Source organism: Lipophrys pholis, assembly GCF_963383615.2.
Source record: "Lipophrys pholis genome assembly, chromosome: 10".
In the NCBI taxonomy this organism is placed as follows: domain Eukaryota; kingdom Metazoa; phylum Chordata; class Actinopteri; order Blenniiformes; family Blenniidae; genus Lipophrys; species Lipophrys pholis.
In genome coordinates, this window is record NC_137640.1 from 5,108,164 (window position 1) to 5,132,588 (window position 24,425).

The 24,425-nt window shown below is 39.4% G+C and overlaps 1 protein-coding gene across 1 annotated transcript in view; it reads right to left on the minus strand.

Annotated features, from left to right (window-relative positions):
• Positions 1-583: 583 nt before the first annotated feature.
• Positions 584-24,425, minus strand: part of LOC308116073 (BMP/retinoic acid-inducible neural-specific protein 3-like) — a gene marked incomplete at both ends in the record, with an annotated part of 46,461 nt that continues 22,619 nt past the window's right edge. The window contains 5 exons of the mRNA XM_080474049.1: positions 584-1,354; positions 2,179-2,521; positions 11,009-11,231; positions 15,699-15,935; positions 16,191-16,296. Coding sequence (XP_080330175.1) covers positions 584-1,354; positions 2,179-2,521; positions 11,009-11,231; positions 15,699-15,935; positions 16,191-16,296 — 1,680 coding nt within the window. The remainder of the gene's footprint in view (positions 1,355-2,178; positions 2,522-11,008; positions 11,232-15,698; positions 15,936-16,190; positions 16,297-24,425) is intronic.

Sequence of the window (24,425 nt, forward strand, 5' to 3'; positions counted from 1 at the left end):
ATTGAAAAATGTTTCAAACACCAGTAATGTGTTATAACATGATGTTTTAATATCAATTTATCTACAAAATCTTAACTGACACCACTGTATTCTGGTCTTTATGGAAAGTGCACTGTCACTAAAGCAAAGGAACATATAAAAATTACAAACGAACAGACTAAACCTTTTTTCCCCCATAAAATGTCCATTCATTTGACATTGGTACTTACAAGTATAAATGAGCAGTCATATTGAAACAGGGTGACTCAGTTTTATGTAGTTGTATCTGTACTTCTACCTTAGGATTGTTTTAACAGTTTGCTGTGGAGAAACTGTTGTGCAATTCCTCAAAATTCTCTGGGCTGGCCCATTCTTTATAATATAGCACTGAAGGTAATTGGCACAGAAAAACAAACAAAAAAAACCAACCCCAACCAGATGAGTACATTCTTCAGCTGTCCACAGCTGGTGGTCTCGTGATTAACTACAGTCCGTTAATCCATAGAGACCAAGCACAAATGTAAGCACCACAAAGGGCACAATTCATATGTCCAAGAATTCTCCTTGTGGTCATTTGCAGTCCAGCAGTCCCTCCGAGCAGCTGTTAACTGCACAGCTTGGTGGTCTCATAATCCACAGAATTGGGCAGACGTGAACTGAAGGCCTGTAAGGATGCATGGATGCGAACCACTTCGCTGGCAGTCAGTTTGAGTCTGTGCCTGAGAAGACAGGCAAAGAGGTCCAACCTCTGTTGACCCGGAGGGGACAGCCGGTTCACCCGGTCCCGTATTTCCAAGAGCTGCAGCATGGCTGTGTCCTGTGAACCTTGGGTGTATGGATAATCCAGCTGCAGAATCAGGTCCCGGATCGCCTCTGGATCAAAGTGCATGCTGTAGCCAAACACTTGGATGCTGTTGATTTTCATGTAGCCCAGGTTCCGGGCGGGATCAGTCATTTCTAAAGGCTCGTAATAAACACTGTCATTCACTCCATCCTGAGTCTTTATTCTGCTCCGAAGGTAGATGTGGATTGTTTCGAAGAACGTCTTCCACTTGTTCCCTAATGTCAGAGTCCAGTTATAACATTCAAAGGGGAGGTCAAGCTTGGTGGCCTGCCAGTCTGGAAAGCCGTTCTCATTGGCAGGGATATACCAGCTTTCTGAGTGGCTCCCTCCAAAGGGGTTGATGTAGAGAGTAAGGACAGGCTCCAAGGTGCTATTCTTTGTAAGGCAGATCTGAAGGGATATTCCCAGCAGCATATGGACCATGTTGGACTTATACTTATTACTCTTCAGTGTCAAAAGCATTCGCTTCCTCCATGACGGGTCGAACCAGCTGTTGAGTCGCATGTCATTGCTGATGAAGATTGCATGAACCTGTCAGATGGAAACACACAATCATTTCTTTTGCCTAAAATAAACAGATTTAATAAGATGGATTATTTGGTTGCATTGTTCTAAAGGTTTGCAATCAAGCAAATAGGGGTCATAGTATGAGCTATGACAATTGGGCAATAATCCAGGGGTCAAAATGTCCTTTTAAGTAATTAATTTCTAAACGTGTACAACAATTAAACAAGTAACAAGAGAAACAAACAGAGTGAATAAAAAAAAGAGACACTCAATCAAATGAGTAATCCAGAGATCCTCGACACAGACTGTGTTACATGTTCGAAAAGAGGGTAAGCCGAAGTATACTTTTTTTAATCCTACCCCATTACATCGTTTTATCGTTACAAATCACTCAAAATCTAACTTTTTTTTCATTTTGTTATTTTCAAAATATTTCTCAATTTTGTCAATGTTGTTCTATCCTACACCCAGATAATAAAGACAGTGATGTTTATAGAGACTATAGCCCCTCCACCTTTAACCAGTGCATCACCATAATTTGATAAATGTAAGTTTGATAAATTTCACTGTATTATTAGTCGCAATGGTGAAACTCTCTCAGTTTAGTTTCAATAGCTCTACATGACTACCAATATTGAGGCAAGTCAACCAAAGCTTGGCACATTTGTCATCTTATAAAAAGAAAAAAATATATATATTTTCCAAGCATTACAATAAGTTAAAATGAAATGGTGACTAAAAACACACATTTCATAACAGGCAATAGTGCTGAATTACTCCACTGCATGAGTTCCTGCTATGAATGTGATCATCTCGTGATTAATCAGAGGGCGAACAGATTAAAATACCTCGAGCCTGCGGTCGGCCCTCTGCAGCAGGTAGCCCAGCTCCAAGTCCTGGAGGTCCGTCTCAAATCCAAGGTAGTTTTCCGTTGAGTCTGCCACCATTGGCCTGCAGGCCCCTTGCAACAGAGCAAAACCTGGGTTGCAGCTCCCGCAGCGGGTGTGGTTGTCTGGCGCACACGCCGCGCAGGCCGAGCCCTCGCCAACGGAGCAGGGTGGAGGCAGCTGACAGGGGCTGTGCTCGTATCGGCAGCTACAGCTGTGGAGCTCCTCTGAGAATGCACCAAGCTGGTTGTTCTCCGAGCAATACAGCAGAGACTGGAAGTGACTCAGCCAGTATGACTGAGGCCTGCAACGAAACAGGAAAGAGAAGAGGGAAGCAAGTGGGAATAGTTAATGAGCAGGTTTTTAAAGATGTGCTGGTTTAATAGGGAAACACTTTACTGAGCCTTGGACACCTGTCTGGTTGGCAGACAGCTTGCTTGTTAAAAATATAAGACACAGTGTCTTGAGATCATTTCAGTAAACGTGGTTTATGCCATTTGTGTGTCAAAAAACCTGCATTTGAGCATTGTTAAAGTTAAATTGGAAAACAATGTTGCTTCAAAATGTTATTTATCACCAAAGAGGTGAGATTTCAAATCAAAAACGGCTGTCCTGCATGGATTTTATGCATTGAGAGTTTTATTTCAAACAACTACTATTTCTTGGTTATCAACAAGACTTCGCAGTCTGAGAGCATCATTAGAATTAACTGAAAGTAATTCCCTGAGCTCATGTAGTCACTCCGGCTTAAGATCTTTATGGAAGTCTTGTGTGTGTGTGTGTGTGTGTGTGTGTGTGTGTGTGTGTGTGTGTGTGTGTGTGTGTGTGTGTGTGTGTGTGTGTGTGTGTGTGTCTGTGTGTGTGTGTGTGTGTGTGTGTGTGTGTGTGTGTGTGTGTGTGTGTGTGTGTGTGTGTTTGTGCGTGTTTATCACCCCACTGTGCTCTATTAAAGTTGGCTGCACATGAAAAGAATATCAGCACAAGGAATGTTTAAAAAAATAAGTCAGAGAAAGTGAGTGATAGAAACGAAACAGAGAATACAGGCTTTGATCAGTTTTTGACATAAATATTCGAAGTGAAACTGCAGCCGTAGGGTGACTTACAGACACAAATACAATTCCCTCATGTGGAATGCAGCTTGATTCCCGTCTGTAGCACTTCCTCTACTGTGATCCCTTTATGCCTCTTATCCGCTTTGCTTGCTAAGGAGAAGAAATGTGCAGCATATGCTGCTGGATTTTCTTTAAGAGAAAAAAAAAAAATCTTCTTTGATGAGGGTGTACCAAGGTTAAAAAAAAAAACAACAACTTTATGGAAATCTGAAAATGTTTGCTGGATTACATTTGGGGCATTTTCCACTATATCACAATCTCATTGTGTACGGCAGTGGGGAACCAAGCTTAAGTTCACAAAATCGTTCATTTGAATATCAAAACCCTCTAATGGGAAAAGCGGTCATGGGAAATGAACCAAAAGGCACTCTTCCTTTCCATCACTCGCTACCTGTGGGTAAAGCGTTTCACCTCCAGCAGCTTCAGCAGAGCAAAGCAGTCGCCAAGACAAGACTGCAGTGTTAGCGTCCCGGGGTGATTCCGTATAGTCCCGCTGCTCCCCACCACTCTCCCTCCGAACCACCGCTGTAAATCTGTGTGTCTTCTCACTCCTGGAGTGCAAGGAGCGCAGAGCTTTGATAATAATAAAGGAAATATAGAGGTGTGGATTCTGATTAAAAAAACAAACAAACAAAAAAAAAAACGACGCCCTTGAGTCTGTAATCAAGTTGTTGTTGGATCTGGTGGTGTGGGGAGGGTGCGTATTGATAAAAGCAGATTGGCACAGGGTGAAGAAATACACACTGAGGAACTTTCTAGAGGTTGAGCAGGCTTGAGGAAATACGCTGTGAAGACTGTGGTCACATTCTGTTGGAGAGTTTTTTTTGTCTTTGTGTGAGTCTCTCCCCAACTCACAAGCAGATGACGGCAGTGTAAATGTAATTCACTGATTGGTCCACGACACCTGCTGGATGATTGGTTGTGGGGGCTTTATCACTGGCACACAGCAGGAGGAGGAGGATAAGGGGGATGAAGAAGAGGAGAAAGAGAAGGATGAGTAGGAGGAGGTAGGAGAGGAGGAAGAGGAGGAAAAGCAGAAAGAGGGAAGGGAGGAGGAGGTGGAAGAGGAGCAGAATCACGAGGAAGATGAACTGTTTCCAGCTGCTTTGCGTCTCAACGGCAACAAACCTTTTCTCCACATTCTGCTCCCTTCGTTTAACTTGTCCACTTTTAACATTGTCAATAAGGTCCAAGATAAAAATGAAGCATAAGTCTTCCCTAGATCCACCCTGAAATAAGTTTCCATTTGTAAATTATACACTATTGAAAAAAAAACCAAAACTAATATTTTCGATAATACATGCCGGGTGCTTGAGACCTCAAATGGGCACTTCTCATGTTTCGTCTGTCATTTGGAAGTTTTCTACTTCTGTGTGTTAGTAAAAGTAGTTTTTGCAAATGCAAATGGATGTACTGACTCTGTGGTCCATGTATCCCTAACTTCTGTTTAGTTATTCTTGACTTCGAGAAAGGAATAAAATATATAATATCTATCTAAATTTTTTTCTGTAATTAAAGCTATGTAATAACCAGAGCTTGTGCTGCATTTTAATAATGGGTCAAAACAAGCCTGTGGAAGTCTTCTCTGAAAAAAGCAGCTAACACAAAACATCATTGAGGTGTGCTCAAAAGTTCTTATCTTGAAAGTCATTGTGACTATTTGAAGTCTGCAACAATCACATTTAATACACTCGTGGTTTTACCCCCTGTCATTACTTTTTTTTTTGTCTTCATGACAATTGCATTAAAGCCCGTCTTTAAAGAGCATTCTAACAAAATCAATACCAATTTCACTTCAGTTAGTTCTTTATCCATTTGTGAATTCAGAAATGTTCTTTTCAAAGGAAGAAGACATGCGACGATGCAGCCCATTTCTCATTGTGTGACTTTAAAAAAGCTCCACGCTTGTGTAAAAGGAAGCATAGTTTGCAACATGACTGTAGGGATTTGCTCCATTTAAGTCAGAAAAAGAACCTTACTGAGGTTCAGAAAAAATAACGTTGAGCGATAATGCCCCCAATCCATTGTTCTAGCTCACATGAAAGGGGTGCTGGGTAGTGTCAAGCACAGAGGTTTTGAGCAGTCCAGAGAACTTGCGCCTGCAGTAAGTTTCCCAGTACTGCCATGAGATCGGTGTCACGATACGTCTCAACCAACAGGGGTATATTTGGTGGGCTTAAGGTGCTGCACTCAATACTTTTAAATTCATAATTCAATTTGTATGTAAGATTGTGATTAGTCATTGTTAAACATTTTAATTGCACAATATTTCTCACGATATAATTGTCTAAAATGTAATAATAAAGTATTGGCAGGATAAATGTGTTGTATTATGACATATTAATAACAAGACAACATGAATGCTGGGAGCAATTTTGATATCACTTGTCTTTGAGAGGAAGATTCAAGACATTTACTGTCATGTGCACGGCTGATATGCACAGCGGTTCACACACTATGGAGTGAGACTCTTGTGTCTTGTCTCCAAGCATGCAACAAAAACTCTAAAGAAAAACTCTAAAAATATATATCTATAGAAGAATGCAAGAACTGCAAATACAAAAACCATCCAGATAGGGGAAGTTTCTGTATATGAATTGCCATCAATCATGATTTGAAATACATATACTTAAAAAAAAAAATAATAATTGACCTGCAACTATAGCAATATTTTGTTTCTAGGAATAAATCTAAAAAAAAAAATAATAACAAGAAAGAAAAACAGGAGATACTTTGATATAGTTTGATGAATTCTGAATTACTGTTTGATGTAGCCTCTGTAATTAGCACTCGACACACTGAGTGGTGTCTTTACATTGGACCAAAAGACAATTAAAGCATTTTTAATAATTGGCAATAACCTTTAACTTTGATTGCTTGTTAAAGATAAAATATCCATTGTCCAAGGTGCAGTTAACTACCGATTTACTCGTTATTAACCACTGCTATAAAGTGTTATCATGCTATTATTGGCATTTTTTCCTCAGCCAAGTCAACTAGTCAGTCAATACTAAAGCAGGCAGCAAAAAGTAATCAATATGAAGGATGTGACAAAAGAAAAGGCCAAACGTATGAGGTGCACCAATTATACTTTTAAACTCCCCCACCGTACCAATAGATGTGATTAAAACAGAGAAGCTGTGGGGACAAAATTGGTAAAATCTATAGAATGCCTTGAAAGGGCCATTAAAGAGCTATTCAACACCTTTAGAGCCTAATCTTAATTGCACTCTATAATTTGTCAGACAAAGATGAGAGGACTTCTCCAGCTCAGCGCTCACAACTTTGATGTAGGTGTGGAGAGAAAAAAGAAGAAAGAAAAAAAAAAAAAAAAAAGCACCTTTTTCTGAGAGACTATGCAGAAGAAAGGCATTTTCTAAGCTGATTAAAGCAGGACTGAAAACATCACTGGAATGACAATGTGCATCATTATACCTAATAGCAAAAGTTTCAGCACAAAGTGTACTGTGCTGTCTTATCATTACCCGCCAAACAAAAGCTAAGCTGAGAGCCGTTTCCACTGTTCATAATTGTCAGCGCGGTGGAAAAAGTAGCCCCCGGGATGCAGAATGCATCGCGCATCTCTCATCTATCTGAAGTGCCACAAACAGGATGTTAAAGAGAGGGTGAAGGTTTTTTTTTTTTTACTCAAGAGCTTCCGCTTCTCTCTTGTAGGCAAACTGACAAACACAGCATTCCCAATCTCTTTCCTTTGGAGATTCCTATGATGAGAGAAAACAAAAAGCTCCGCAGCTGATAATAACGGCAGTAATAACATAGATAAACACGGTGGGATGAGGGCGACGACGCTCTCTGGGAAGAGGGTAGAACTAGCAGCCGCATAGATCAATGATTAATGTATGTTTTGTCAAAGTGAAGAGAATAAGAACAACGGGGGCTTTAGAGACACGGAACAGGAAGGAGGTGTAACACAGAAGAAAAGGACGAGGGACATTAAACAGAGTGCACTGTATAGATTAATCTGACATGTGACTTATGCACTGTTGCCACCATTACTGCTGCCGCTCCTGAGCCGAAGCGAGCGCCGTGTGACTGACAGTGACAGTGGGATTCATCACCTTTGCAAATCACCCTTTCTGGAGGATAAAGATTTCCAGAGGTAATATTTTAGTCAGTCTTTTCAAAAACTACGAGATCTGAAAATGGTCTTTATCGGAAAACACATCAAACAACTGAAATGGCCAATCTATTGATTGGCATGATTAAAAACAATCAATAAGTAATTCATTAACTACAAAGACTTGCACTCCATTTACACTGCGTATTCAAGTGAAAGGTGAAAACTGTCATAGTGTTTTGGGTGTCCATTGAAAACCCAACTTTTTAAAATCGCTCCGACTCCTTCTCTGTTGAAACGAGAGAAAAAGTTGCTTTTCTGAAATGCTGCTACTGTGCATGGCAACCGTGGTCATGGTAAATAATTCTTCTGCACATGCGCAAGTAGACGGACAATAACAACAATGGTCGTCTGTCCATAGGGATGTCTGTCTACTCGCCGCTGGTAATGTTTATGGCAAATTGTTCTCTTTTGTGTGTGGTTTTATTACAATGACCAACAGCTCCAACTGGAGGCCCTACATGAGCACTACAATGTTTTCAATGCATCTCTTAATTAACAGATGTCGCTTTCAACATGTTGCCATGCAAGCGTGCAACTTTTCTGTAACGAAAACAGAAAGGATGTATTTTCAGTTGGCCTAAAAATAAGTTTTTTTTTTTCTCTAACTATGCGAACAGACAACATAGGGACATATTTGAAATGCTAACAACATTAAGAGAATTCAAATATTGGGATACTCAAAATCTGATTGAAATAAAAGTGTTTTCTTTTTTCTTTTTTTAATTTTGACAACCTTTAAATGTGAAAAATGACTATCTATCTATCTATCTATCTATCTATCTATCTATCTATCTATCTATCTATCTATCTATCTATCTATCTATCTATCTATCTATCTATCTATCTGTATACTGTATATATATCTATATCTCTATATCTATCTATATCTATATCTATATCTATATATGATATATATACTGTATATATCATAAGAAATGAACCCAACTACAACCAGTTTAAAAACTCTAAATTGTTATCTCCAGGGAGTTTTAGGAAGTTTTCGTATTCTAAAATCTTCAGATTTAAAGCACTCCCTCGCCTTTCAGGACATTTAATCCACATGGTCACAGTGTTTGAGCCAGGTTGTTCCCTCAGACCCTCGGCTAACAGTTTCAAAATGTCACAACCGGACCTTTAGTGAGGCTACGCTCCAAGATTCAAGGACTTCCTGAGTGCAACTGCAAGTGTTAAAACATTTGAATAAAACTTAAAACAGACTTCTTCTAAGTAAATGAGCTATTTCAGTGCTTTATTTGTCCTAGTAACTTTTAATCATTTCATTTTTTATTCTATATTTGTCCTGAAAATTGACTTTTACTTCTTGTATAAGACCAGCTTTGCATGGCCATTTTTATATATAGCATTTTAATAATTTATTTGTATATTAGTGTTATTGCACTTCATTGTACTATTTATTCTTATTGAGCCTTTTTTTTTTAATGCCTTTTATTCTTGTCTCGTACTTACTGTTTTCTCAGCCAGAGTTGTTTTCCCTCAATCACCTTCTGTCTGTTAAGCACTTTGAATTATTTATATAATACATTTCACCTCGTTTAATACAAAGACTGATTAATGTATAGAAAGTCAGCAGTGTGAGCCCTCAGTTTTTCTCTATTCTTGGCTGTGTGTTGTTTTTTGTTGCATTTAGTGTGTACTTCCTTTTTGAGTTGGTTTCCCCTCCAATTTCCACTGCCACCTGTTCTTCGTTCATTATTCAGCCACTCATGTATTTAAAGTCCTGCTTTCTACCTCCATGCTGCCAGACTGTCTCCGTTTTTTGTCACTTGAGCTTTGCAGCCTTTCTTTTCCTCCTCATATTTGACCTTGAAACGACTTTCTGGGACTCTGCTGCTGCCAGACTGTCTTTTAAGTGTCTGCACAGTGGGTAAAGAGCAATGATTTGACAATTGAATCTTCTTTTCTCTGTGGTGGCTCCCTTTGAGTCCACTTCTTGAGTAACACTGCCCCCCCCCCCCCTTAAATTATAAAACAGAAGGTTGCTGTGAGTGTTGGTTTGTCACAAACGCTCCAGGAATGGTTCTTAGAACATTCAATGACCTCTTGCAGGTGAAGAGCAGGAAAGACTTGGGGTCAGGGAGATGCTTTTTTCAGCATTCATTCATTCATTCAAATTCATTCCAAAACAAAACTGGATTCAGAGTAAAGGTAATCCATGGCTAAACAAGTTTTTGTTCTGCTGATAAATCGAGGCTAGGATAAAAAAGTCAGACTTCAGAAAATGTACAAATGAAAATGTTTGTCTCAGGGAAACTAAGACAAACCTGCTGGTCATTCTGAGAAAATCTGCAAAGAAATGATATAGACAAGAGAACAAATCTATGATTCAGTGTTGAAATCGATTGTACCATAGAGACTTCAGAGGAAAAGAACCCAATCATTTAGTTTAAGCTCCACAAAGAGTGTGAAATCGCTGTGTAATGATCTATCAATTTGATTGGCTGACTTGAAATGGAGCCACAAATTGGGAAATTATTAAAAAAAAAAATTTTTTTGTCCTTCTCCCAACTCAAATCGGACTTATCAAATTGTGGAATTTCTTATAACAACTCTTTTTTTTTTTTATTGCAGCCATAAACCTAGGTGTGGAGACATTTCAGGAGATTTCATGGGAGATCAAGTCCAGTGAAATAAAATCAAGATTTTATGATTCATCAAAGTTGGATGAAGCGTTATAAATATTGATTGAAACATAGATTTGTGGACTCCTGTTGAAGATCACTATTGGAGCAGGTAGTAGAAAGTATTCTGGGTGAAAAACGTTGATGAAAGCCCACCTGAATTTTTATCATTTAAAAAAAGTTCCTAAAGAATTACTTCTTTAATTTCAATATATTATAGGTGAATTGCAAATACCTGAACTAAAGACACTCAGTTGCATGGTTCTCTATATTAACGTAACCTTTGAAATACAAAGAACCATCCCATTGTGTGAATCTACGCAATAACTTAACCTTTATGCTTCACTCCTCTGGGATAAGCAACAGACTCTGAGGGGAGAAGGGCCAAAAATAAATCTATAAAAGGTTAGATAAAATGTCCCAAAAGTGCCACAATCAGGTGAGGATGAGGGATTCAAAGTTCTTAATTAGGAAACACATGAAAGCTTTAGAAATTTGCAATAATCGCTGAGTAATACAAAAACAAAAACGAATAAATAGATGGCACAAAGCAATGTAGGTCACTACCTGAACCAGAATTGTATCACACCCAGTGAGCTGTCTTAGTTCTATCTTTTTCTCTTCTTTTATCCATTAAGCCCAACTGGAACAGCAAAAAAGTCTATTTACTGTGAGCCTGGTTCTATTAAAAAATCTGTACCTCTGAGCCTGGTTCTGTAGGTTTCTTCCTCTTAAAACGGACAATTTTCCTTCCCACCGTCTGCTCTGCTTGTTCATGTGGGATTGCTGAGATTTTCTGCTATGAAACTGCTTTGAAATGACTGCGTTGTATTTGGTGCTATTGAATGAAAAATACAAATTGCATTGAATTCAATTAGAAAGTGTAGTTGCTCGCTCACCGTTCTCTGGGTATGCGGACTTGGGGCTGTCTGTGACATCTTTTACTGAGGCTGAAGAGCTTGAAGATGACTCTCTGGGCTCGTCTGGAGAGGAGCCGCATGCTGTTCTCCAGCTGTTCGTAACGCCACTGAAACAGGCTGTCCAGTGACCACAAGTGTTGTATAGTTGACACGTTCAGGAAATAGTTCTGAGGCAGCCTCCCATAGAAGGCCTTGAATTCATCTGTAAACCACACAGAAAGGACATGGGTGAAATCAGGCAGTCGAGACAGATCGCCGAGAGGCCATCAAGGAGGAACTCTGGGAGGAACGGCATGAAACACTGATTGATTCAAGTACAAAGTTGAGCATTGCACCTTTCTCACAGAGGTTAAGCTCTCTCAAAAGCTAAATGGGGGTTAGGGTTAGGGTTAGGGTTAGGGCTTTTCAACTGTGTGTCTATAAAGACGTGCACCTTGCATGTGATACGTGTTCATAAATTCCGCTGTTTTGCTGTCCTATTGGAACAATTCTTTGGATCAGTGCTCGTTACTGATAAAATAAAGCTTTTACTACAATAGTTGGTGTATTGTTATCGACGATGCCACCCTCCTCTTTTGTTTCTTTTGTCACCTTACATGCCTCACGTTTAATTGAAAAGCTTCAATAGCCCCATCGCATACAGTTTGATTAAGACAAATCCTGAAGTGTGTCAATTTGGAAAACCACACATAAAGAATGGGTTCTTAATAAAAATCCAATAAGATTCGGGATCCGCTTTTTAAAAAATATGGACAAGAACTGGACTTCTCAGAGAATCTTCAGTGCCTTTGTGAAATATCAAGTAGCAAAGTGAAAAACTATAATATTACATTTGTTTTGTGAATAATTTTATTGATTTCCTAATTGTAATTTTTTGCATTGTTTAGTACTTGTCATGCCCAACATTTTTTATTTATTTATTTATTTATTTACAATTTGAGCACTTTTGCTTTGTCAGTACTGTACTGCTCAAATGTTACTGTGTTGTTGTTTGCATTGTTGTTTATGTGATCTGTTGTTTGATCCTAAAAAAAACCCAAAAAACATCAGCATGCTGTTACAATGTCAAGGATTGTTAGCAGTAAATAGCTGCTTTGCTGTGAATTCCTGGATGAAACACAAACACGCACCTTCATTTATGATCTCAGGCACACTATTTTCACAAAAATACAAAATAATCTAATGTAACTATGAGGCACTAAACAGCAATGAGAGGCACATTTTGTGGAAAATGCATTAGGAGAGAAAGAAATTCTGGCTTCACCCAATAATCTTTTAAAGCGACTGGAGTTGTGTGCAAATGCTCTACAAGAAGGAAGTTTAAACATTGCCATTAGCTAATATCACCTGCCAATAACATAACAATTGGATTACAATATTGGCTGCGTCGTGCATCATGGAAATAGCATTACAAAATCAATTAAAAATGCCATTACTGCAGCCAACAATTTAAATACAATTTAAAATGGCCAACATTATTATGGTATTGGCAATTTGTACATTACTGGTTGCTGCAACCCTTGACCGTTGAACATAACCAGACTGTTTTAAGAGCTTAAAGAACAAAACTGTGTAACACAAAGTTGATGGAAATGCAACACAGAGGTCAGAGCAGAAAGCTGCACATTTGTCCTGGAGACATTTTGAAGCACTTCATTAACACAGGTGTGGGCTGCCACTGCTGTTATCTAAGATAAATTAATATAGCAATAGGCTTTATCAGAAAATGAAAAAAACCCTGCATTTAATCATGTAGTTTGACATTGGATTTTGTTAGTGACGAATCCCCACACTCTTTGCGGCTCGTTGTATAGGACCTAGAATTAGGAAGGACCAAAGTGTGTCAGGATTGAGGATGAGCTACATCTGAATGAACTCGTCCTGATTGCCCCTCCTTGTATTTTCCAGATTCGCCCCGCTGATTGCTCTATAGATGAGATGAATTTGTTTGATGCCTTTTATACCTCCAGGACATTACCACTGTCCAATTACATGTGCTCACGACGCCATGATTCATTTGTTTCAGTATATTTTTGCATATTATTCAACCATAATTTTTATGTCTTTGTTTGAATGGAACTTTGACATTAAGGCGTCGTTTACACAACAGCATTTCAAGTGAAAAAGCAATAATCTTTGCCTTTTTGTTTCAAAAAAATTCTGCGATTACATGGCAATGTTTTGAAGGCGACGTAGTTAGCATTTCAGGCCATAAGTTGGAGCTGGTGGTTGTTTTGGGAATAACACCCACACACACATATTTGAATAGAAAGACGACAAAGTTGGATTTCAGAAAAGTTGCAATATTCCTCCATTTACATGTAGATGGAGCATTTTCCAAAAGTTGCGTTTTCCCCTCATTTGTGAACATGATTTGCATGCATTTCAGAAGAGTTGCAAACTTCCTGTATTTGCACAGAGCCGGTTCATTTTCAAAAAGTTGCATTCACTGTTTTTATATATGCACAACAAAACATGGTGTCACAGGACCAAGACAAAATATTCATTTTATAATAAGAGCTCAACAGAAGTGTCCACTATTTTTTTTAATTCTTCTATCTTCTTAAATTCCTGCACAAGTAACACTGATGTCCAGCTCCACTTTTATGAACTTATCAGTTGGTGTTAAATGACAGCAATAAAAGTTATTAAATATGATCTTTTGTACAGAAAATGAACAGTATGGTTACTTTGTTAATTCACACCTCTGGCTAAAATATGCAGTTAAGTGTGACATTATGACAGGGATCATTGTGAAGGCCACAAAAAAATGTATCATCACTACCAGAGGGCCAAATTGCGATCGAGACAATCTGCCACTGGGTTTGTTTTTTTTAATTATGGCAACTATTTTAATGGAAAAGACAAATTGTGTCCCTCTTATCTGTTCATGAGCTGCAGGACAAACAACAAAGGTTTTCACCATTCAACCCAATCGGATTAATCACAGACAAGGTGTGCTATGCAGAGAAGGCTGAGTCAAATATACCGTCCCCTCAAATCTTTGCAGACCCTCCATAAGAATGTAAAACATTTTTTAATGTTTTTTTTCCTTGTTTCAGGACTTTGTTATATTCCAGCTGTGGCTCAGTTGTTTAAGCTCAATTGCAGGTTCTGTCCCCCACTTCCACCGGTCCATGTGTCAAACATCCTTGCGCCAGACACTACACTGGAAGTTGGGAGGTATTTGGGCTGCAAGTTGATTTTAGGTAGTGTTGAAGCCGAGGAGATCACTGCTGAAGTGAAAATCCATTTGGCATCCATTCGTGAGTTTATAAACAACCGACTCATGTTTTTAATTTGTAGTAATGGGAAATTCCTCTGTGTTGATCAGCTTGCTTTTAGTCATGATGTCCAATTTACAATTCTCTTGTGCATTGTGTTATCGGTTGGTGGTATTAGTGGTTTGGGGAGAGGGTGTGTTTGTTGTGTATTCTTTGGACTCCTACTGCTACGCTGATTTGGGCCCATAGACTATTGTATAATTTCAATCATTTAGATTTTCCTTTAGGTTCTAAACATATATATTTGAATACTTTTTTTTTTTTTACATCTACGTATTGCTGATTTGAAATGAATTTCACAATTTAATAGAAATAAAGTCATCCTCAGAGTCCTTGACCACTTTGTCATCTTGTCACCAATTCCACAGTGGTAATAAGACTCCTGGCTTCTTGTTGAAGCAGCACATTTATCTTTGCCCTCTATTGGCTGGGTACAGCACAGGTAACGACACAAGAGCAAAGCACAATCATCCCAATGATGTGATTCAAATCGGGCTAAAAATGGGTTCAAATCAGGCTTAAAGCTATTCAATGCACGCATGACTTGATCTGAGTGCATCAGCCACGCAAGACACCACGGTTCATATGAGCCTAGTGTATCCATCAAAGTTAACAATAGGAGTCACTTTTCCCGTCTCCTCTCCGAAGCAGCGGATGAACCTTCTGGCATCTTCTTACGGTGATAAAACAGCAGGTTAGAAGTCTGTGATATCGCTCACTGAAGGACAAGTTTACGACACTTGAGGTGTGTCTGTATTCTGGGCACGCTCCTGGCCTTGCCTCACAGCCAGCTATTAAAACATAAACTTTGAAAGTAATTGCACTTACGGATATTTCAAGCAAATCTGAAGAGTAGGAAAAAAAAAAATGGACATCCATTTTGATTTCACCTGAGTAATAATCGCCAAGGCAGGGTGACCGAGCACAGCAATAATAACCAAACATTATGCTAAGAGCTTCCATTCAAACTCTGTTTCCCCGGTGATATGAAAAGCTGGACTGGAAATAAATGGGTTTTTATAGCTGATTAATCTGCTCCAGACATATTGTAAACTACCTGAGCTGAGAGCTGTTGATTTTTTTTTTTTTTTTTTTTTCATCTGGTCATGCTGCGTTGTTAATTTGCTGTATGCAGATAGTGTGCACAGATCCAGGATTCTCAACCAGCTATTACAGTTCAACCATAAATCATAAAATAGGGAGGGACATACATATAGGATTCCCACTCAGATTTAATGGTGGAGATAAAACACTCGAATTCATCCCCACCTCCCCTCATATAAATGATTTATATTAAAAAATCCAAGCTTTTCTTGCATTTAAGATAAGCCTTGTGATGAGAAGGGAAAGCAGAAATCTATTATTTTTCATGGGTGTTTCCTCACCTGATTCTTCAAATTCTTTATAGAGCAACCCCCATGTCTCCGTGATCCTGTCCAAGCTCTCCTCCATGGCTTGGATGTCCATGTAGGGACAGTTGCACTCCGGGAACTTTGGGTCACAGCTGCACCAGCAGTCATTCCCGTGGCACACAAAGTCACCCTCTCCATTGCAGGCAATGTAGCTGAGAGCAGCCTGCACAAAACTTTCTCTCAAGTAGTCTGGAAGGATCACTTGCAAGCCTGTAAAACCAACCTGGGTTTAGTGCTGCCATCAAAGTGTGAACTTGGGGGAGTGACAGTGAAAGTGTAGTGGCAGCATAGCAGTGGCTGAGCTTATAAATTACTCAATAAAATCCATAAATCTGTATATTTGTATTCCAAAGAGTTACTGCTGTTTGCTTCATGTGCTTAAATTTTGCAAGGGAAGGCTTGATCCTCCCCAAAAAAGAAGGTTCTACGACTGTCACAAAAACTGAAAAAGAAAAAGACACAAACCTTGCAGTTGAACTTTATTTTCTGGGCTTTGAACAAGCACAGAGCTGACAGAGTCTAGGTTATCGTAATTGCTGCATCCAAGAGGACCTGTGCGGGTCTCCGTCACCTGCACAACAAAAAGAAACAGCTTATTTATAAATTTCACAATTTTGGGGCAAGCACACAGTTAAATTAGGCCTCTTTACACAACAGGTATTTCATATAATCTAATACAAAAAGGGAATTCTGCAACACAACAATCAGACGTTAAATTATGACCACTTGAAGCAGCAGTCAATAACACAGGTTATCATGTCACATTTTAGGAGGTGGGACACATCAGCCAGAGAGTGAACCTTTTGTCCAAAAAGGTGATGTGTTAAAATACGAAAAATAGGTAAGCGTGAGGATCTGAGCAAGTTTGACAAGTACGTGGACTCTAGTGGTCAGTATCTATCAGAAGTGTTAAAATAAATAAAAATCTAGTAAACCAATGAAAGGCTTATGATCAGCCAATTGGTGTACTGCGAGGTTCAATCCAAAAGATGAGCTACTGTTGATCAAACTGCTGGTGTGACAGAACTGGTTATGTATGGAGTCCCCTGGCTGGAGACTAGTCAAAGTTTCCATGCTGACTCTCGTTTAATATTGAAAGTCCCAACAATGGGTACATGAGCACCAAATCCGGATCAGGGCGTATTTAAACACGGCCGCCAGTGTAAGCCGGGACAGATTTTCGCGTGTTCCCACTAAAAAAAAGTTGTGGATGGTACGATTTTTCGTCAACCCTCCCCTAACATACTTAGAACAACAGAGCAGGTCCCATAAGGACGACCAACAACTCAGCCGTCTGCTGATTGGAAGTGACGATCGTCACTCTTGACAAGCAGCAATATTTAAATAGCTCCTCTGCCGTAAACCCTCCCGTTGTTGTTTACATGCATTGCTTTGTGCGCTCTGGTTGTTTTGCTTATTGAAATGTCGGTGCATTACAGAGCACCCTGGTAGAGGAGGAGATTCAGCAGCAGCCAGACGCTGTTGTTGGGAATGAAAAAAGGTTGCAAGCTGTGTCATGGAGAATGGAGCCTCACGGCTTTAGGAGGAGACCAACGTCCAAATAAATTCACAGTGCTGTGAAATTTGACCTCTGTGTTGTCCCCATCTCCAAGGAGCCTGAGGAGCATTCGGGGGTTGAGAGCTTTGCTCACGGTCCCACAGTCACGACCCATTGTCAGTGAGATTTAAGTCCTTCAGTCACTAATCAAGTCATGTGGATGGTAGTGCGTGTGTGTCGCTCACTGTAAAACACATAGGATGCACTATGTGAAGAAGACAAGCCAGAGGAAGTTACATGATGCTTTATTGGTTAGTGTTCTACAGGGGAAGTTTGTGTCCTGGCATCCATGTGGGAGGTTACTTTGATATGTAACACCTACATAAACTCTGCGACCAACCATGTCAACCCTTTTATGTAGATACCATTCCCATATGGAGGTGGGCTCTTTCAGCAGGATACTACGCCCTGACACAAAGCAATACCGGTTCAGGAATGGGTCAATGAACAAAACAACTCCTTTGAAGTGTAAACTTGGCCTCCACATTACTCAGCTCTTACTCCAGTCGAGCATCGAGTGGGATGTGCTGCACAAAATCCGATCCATGAAAAGCCCACATCACAACTTGTGAAATTCAAAGGATCTGCTGCTAACATCTTGGTGCCAGATACCACAGAAGACCATCAGAGGTCCAGGGGAGTCCATGTCCCAGCAGGACCTTTTCGCAGCAAAAGAGGAACCTGCACAATACCAGGCAGGTGGCCATAATTTTGTGGCTGATCTTTCTTTTTAAGCGAATGTCTACCTAATCGATTGTACTTTTGAGTGTGAAGAAGAACAGAAAAACACGGCACTTCTTGGCTTTGTAAGGGAGTTTTGCTCCAAATCTTTTTTTTTTTTAAGCCAGCTGCATTTTTTCTCTCTCCTTTTTTCTGTTTTGTCTTGCAACTGATTGAAGACGTTTCGATTGACCTTTGCCACAAAGCAGCTCCGACAAAGCACCTTTTTCACTTCATTTGCAAAACGAGATCTTATTTCTGGGCTCCGCTTTTTCTTGCTGTGACATAGCAGGGAGCACCTGAGCTGTTCCCATTTTTCTCCCTTTGTGGTTGTGGCACACCATATTTTGTTCAGCGATTTGTCCTGGTCAGGCTTGTCAGAGGACAGTTGGTGCAAAGTGACAGATGGATGAGGCGAGACAATGAGGGTCAGTCGATCAGTAACACCATCATCGAGGGCTAAAGGGCTCGAGAGCTCATATGAACCCTGAGCTGCAGGGGAGTGAACACTCAATATGGGGCTCTTTAATCAAAAGTCTAATCCAGAGGAGAGGGTTGAGAGCAAGAATACATATCCTCCACCGATGGAAAAAAGGGAAATGAGGACAATTCATGTGAAATTCTACCGCTATAACATTTACATAACATAAAGCCTTTGTTTTCCTTATGGGGGATTTAATGCTGATATGAATGTGGGAAGTGAGATACAACCCGAGGTTTTGAACCACATGGATATTGTATCCATATAAGGAATTATTTGATATGCCATATGATATGCCATATGGCAAAACAATGACTGATGAGCAGAGCATTCAATTTCCGCTTTGCAGAGCAGCTGCTATTCACTGTAGATACATTCTGGTATATTACAAAATACTTAATAGGACATTATTGGCCACCTGTATCTTAGCACATCACTGTATGAGGCAGAGAAGCAAAGGATTTCATTCTGTGGATGATTTGTTTTGTATTTTCATGGATGTTAAAAGTCCAGGTTGTACAATGCAAATGGCATAGCCCCAATGTGCTCAGTCAGACAAAAAAAGCAAATGATGAGAAAGTATAAATACATTGCACTGTAGAACAATTTTTCAAAGCAGCATGTAGTCACCAGAAGGCAGTGCAGACATTGTTATATTGTATTATTGGAAAAAAGAAATGTCTATAGCCACTTATCTGAGCAGCAGTTTGACCCTTCAACAAATATGCTTTCATTTGTGCATCCATTGATATAATCATAATGAAAACAAACTGTGTGTGTGTGTGTGTGTGTGTGTGTGTGTGTGTGTGTGTGTGTGTGTGTGTGTGTGTGTGTGTGTGTGTGTGTGTGTGTGTGTGTGTGTGTGTGTGTGTGTGTGTGTGTGTGTGTGTGTGTGTGTGTGTGTGTTACTCATAGCTACCAAATGAGCTTGGGAGGTAGTAATTAATCACTGTTTAAGTAGGCAAACTGCAGTTGTAATCAGCCTTCAGTCTATTTATGTTGCAAAGTCTGCCTCAGTTTTTGACAAAACTAACAACAATTGAGTTTTTTGACATAATGGACCACTCACACTTGGATTTTCTTTTTGTTTCAGCCCAGTATTTCATAATTTACTAGGTTTAAAATTAAGTTAGAATTTTAATGAATAGCCTAACTTTGAGTCAGTCATACCGGTAATGCGTTACTCTCATATGACTACTTTTTTAAGTAACGAGTAATGCGTTACTATTACAAACCAGTAATCAGATTTAAGTTACTTCTCCAAGACAACTTTTAAATTGTCTGTGAAGCCGTTTTATGACTGAACAGAACCGGCCTGCTCCTCCATTCTCCTCCAAACTGACACACAGAAAATAAAGACAGTGGTTCATGAAGCTTCATTTGTCCATCGTTAGTAAGCACCCCTATGTAACGCTGTGTGACAGTTGAAGACCTGAGAAGTTAACACCAGCGAAAAAACACCTACTAAAAACGTGGCCCAATAACCAAGTTTCAAACCGAACTACAAGCTACTTGTACCGTTGCACCCCTAATCAAGATATTTGTTCCAAGTCAATTAATTTTGCTGAATCTTTCTGTAATTGCGAATTTACGTGGGAGGTGCTCGTGTTAGTACTGTCTCTTGGTGTGTTCCCTACACCTTGGTGAGATCTAATATACGATGAGGATTTGGAATGGTTCCCCAGCTTGTCACTGTCTAATTTTGTCTAAATCCATCTTTTTTCACTGAAATATAGCGAATTATCGTCTCGAGTACACAACCTGCAACTGACTTCGGGGTTTGTATTACGCCCAGTAATGAGCAACGTGAATGGTCAATTCCTACCATGTGGTAAATATATTTTTGAAAGGTGGCCTCTGATTGATTAGTAATTCTCTTACTCATCCTGATGCGTTCAAATGCTGAAGCAGAGAGGACGAATTTGCTGAGGAATTATATCTGCAGAATCCACACAGGTAGGACTAATTCTAAGGACCTATGATCCAAATAATTTTTCATTTCCAAAATGTTGACACATGTTTAATTCCGTACATCATTCATGGTTTTCATTTAAGAATAAAATATTCTTTGCTGTAAAAATTTAGATTTTGATATAAGTATTGACAATCATGCTTGAAAGTGTGACTGTGACATTCTAAGGCCTTGGGACTGAGCTATCAGTAGCATGCAGATAACTAATAGGCATGTAATATTCAGTTAAATGAATTACCTTAAATGAAAAAAGGCAACATTTAAATAACATAAGAAAGGATATAGGAAGCATCAGCAAAAATGTCAGGAAGAAAAGGAAAGATGTTATGGTTACGAAGCACAATTCACATGTCACAATGTAGTATTCAGTAGTGCAGAATGCATTAGAATACATCGTTAAATAATAAATAAACAAATAAATAAATACAAAAAGGGTCTAAGGTCTAAGTCTAAGTGTCTTCATCAGTTACCTTGACAAGGCTGGTCACAATAATTCCACTAGTCACTTTCATGTTGGCTCTGGTTTGCTGTCTTTCACTCCTTTAAAACAATCTCCTACTTTAGATTGTATTTTCTTTGCCAGCTACTGATTTTCTTGTTTGCAGTTTTGTGCTCGAAAACGTCTGCTTATCAGTTTGTTTGGCAAAATTGTTCTCACAACTGGAAGTAGAACCGATGGCAGCAGAAATGTGCTGTAAAAACAACAAAACAAAAAACAACAACATAAAAGCAGCGTTTATTCTGATGTGTACATTATCCTTGTTTTTTTTAGCAGCTCTGTATTACTTTACTTCTCTATTTGATATACTTTGTGCCAGAACTACACAGCACAAATAAAGTTAAGTGTGATTACAGGGGATCACAGTAGTTGTCTGGCGACTGTATGAAAACCCAACTGATTCCGTTGTATTATTGTGTATGCTTGTGTATTGTGTTTTGTGTATGTCTTGCTCCGCTATAAAAAGAGTGAAAATAAATCAAGAGACTGCCCATGAGAGAATAAAAATATGAAACCAGAGGATCCTGCTGTTTCCTCGTTCAAGCCTGCCGCCTTGTTCATCACTGTGTGAAGACAAACTGGCAAATATGGGCTGAGTCAGGTGGGGATACCGCCATCGATTCAGTCTAGGAAATTCTAAAATTGTAACAGAAATGCTCTCGTTCGCTCCCCAACAACTGGAGCCATTAGTCATTGTACAAACAAGCTGGTCCAATCACAGACTGCGCTCAGTGCCGTGACTTGTTCTTAAAAAAAATAAAAAGTGTGCGTAACACGCTTTTCTTGTAAAATGGGCTTCAATTTCCTCCTCGCATTGAGACAGCAGGGGAGGATGGACGTTGACTCACCAGCCCTCATTTCATTCGCTTCTCAAACTTTTCAATTTCAAATTCATGCAAAGAAGTGCTTAGTTGTAGCTCTTCTGCTACGGTTCGGGTCAACGCCCTGCGGAAATGAAGCACATGTGTGGGAGAATCTGTCGCGCCTTTGACTCTCTTTCCACCCCTGATGGGGGTGAGTCTCTCCTGTCTTCCCACTTCCCACCTGTCAGTTACGCCTGATGACTACCTTTGGAGCATGAAAGCACACTAACTTGTCTTCTCTTCCTCTGTGTGGCAGGGGAAAAAAGAAAAGAAAAAAACTAATTCCCAAGAAATGAAACAGACAAAAGCATCTGCCTCCACAGCTCAGATGTGGCCACCTTTAAATGTAAAAAAAAAAAAGAAAAATGCTCAATCCAGTCTGAACACATTGCAGTGTGAGGACAGAGCTTTGATATAAGCACAGGGAGTCTAATGCATGCTCTACTACAGCAGAGAAAGTCACACTTCTCAAGACGTCTACCACTGTGTTCTGAGAAATGAAAAAGGTAGAAAGGAGGGTCATCCTCCCCTCCGTCACCCTATTAACCCCACGCTACCTGAAGGTGACAACCGGAGGCATGAAGCCTGTCACCAGCCATGTTTCACAAGACTCATTTATCTTCCCCTCACCATATGTGCTCATCACGGAGCTTCCTCCAGACTGTCTCTGCTTACGGCAGCTGCAGATCATATCTCATCCCAAGAAGGCAGATAAAAAGGGTAATATTCTACCTTATTTCCACCGGTGGTAATTTAACAAGGAAATTGGTAACAATAAAAATTGTACCTACGACCACGTGAACTGTCTTGAAATCTGTGACATATGAAGCCTGTGCTACCTGGTTAACCATTGTTTTGGTTCCTTTTTTTTTGTTTTTGTTTTTACAGTAAAAATGTTGTGCATGAAAAGCTCATGGAAGCATTTCATAACAAGATTTGATGCCAAGATTCTGTTTCTACATAGAAGTATTTCCAGTAGAAGGTATGTACTGGTCTAAAGGTGCATACATTTTGTTGGTCTCTAGATTTTGCATGATGAAGATTTGGCATGGATTGCACAGTGATTCAACTTAATTCGAATCATATTTTCACTCGGTTTACCATGAGATGAATGTCAGGAAGGACTAAAATCCCTTGTAATATTTAAAATCTATTTTGAATATAGTTGGCCTTCATGGGTATTGCGTTTTTTTTTTACCTAATCTTAATTGGTGTATTTCAGAAATTACCTAATAAAAGAAATTTAACTATTATCTGAAACCATTTATTTGTTCATGTTTTTGACACCTTTGTTGTTTTTTTAAATATGTATTCAATTTTATTCCCGGTAATAACTCCTCATTGTGCTTATTAAGTTTTCACCAATACTGAAAACCATCTACATCTAAGAATCAGAAGTGTATAAACTATTGTCTGTAGGCTAAATCTGTCCTTTCAGGATCCCAAAAAATGACAATACCAGAGACCCAGACCGGAACAATAGACAGAAGCAGTACTGATTGTGATGTTGAAGCTTCCGAGATATACTGCAGGCATTGTGCATCCACAAAACAGAGCGATGATTTGAAGTATAAAGTTATCAATCTGTACGTTGTACCTGAGCTACGATGAGTGAGACATCTTGGCTCTAGAAAATATATTCCTGAAGCCCATGGTGAAATATTCCATCTGAACAAGTCTAATGATTTACAACAAAGAGAGAGGGCAACGCACAAGCAGCACAGGATCATGCATCTGTGAATTCGGGCTGCTTGCAGTGGTGTGTGCGGTCAATATTAAGTGTGTGAAGGCTAATGGTGCCTTTGAAATGCTGCTTGTAGGTCTCACTTGATAATTAGACACCAGTGCCAATGAGATGAGTAACTAGACAAAGGTATAAAGACAGTATAACAAGTTCACTTGACTAAGACACACACTACACAACAACATTTTCAAGTGAAAACAAAAAACTTCCATCGCTTTTTGGATGACGACGCTGCTCGGAGCCACTAATAATGCAATTTTTTGAAAAAGGCTAAAGCGCTCTCATTCGAAACGGGGAAATGCAAGCTTTGAATCCTTGCCACCACGCATGTGCAACACGGCCGTAAGTACATAATTCTTCTGCACAGTTACAACAATGTCCAGTGTGTCATGACTCCCGGTCCAAATTCTCCTGAGACTTGGGGGTTTTATAGTTGTGTTATAGCAATCAACTTTGTTGTTTATGCGAAAGTTCATTTCTATTTACTATTAATGTTTATAGTGTATTATATTATAGTGTAATTCCCTGCACACTTGTGTGTGTGGGGTTTTATTACAGAAGCAACCAACAGCGCTAACTCATGGCCAAACATGCGAACTACATCTTTTTCAGGATTCCTATTGTTTCTGTGTAAACGGACACTTTTTTTCAAAACGTCATGTTTGAATGCAAATCTTTTCTGAAACAAAAATGCAAAAATGTTTACACTTGACAAGTCATGTAAATTGAGCAAAATTTCTCTTATATACTTTTGGGGAGTTTTCTGAACTGGTCGGTTTTCCTGGCCCTTGTGTAATAATCTGCAAAACATCGCAGAAGCACACTGTTGGTATTTGTATGGCGTACAGAAGTAACAGTCGGCT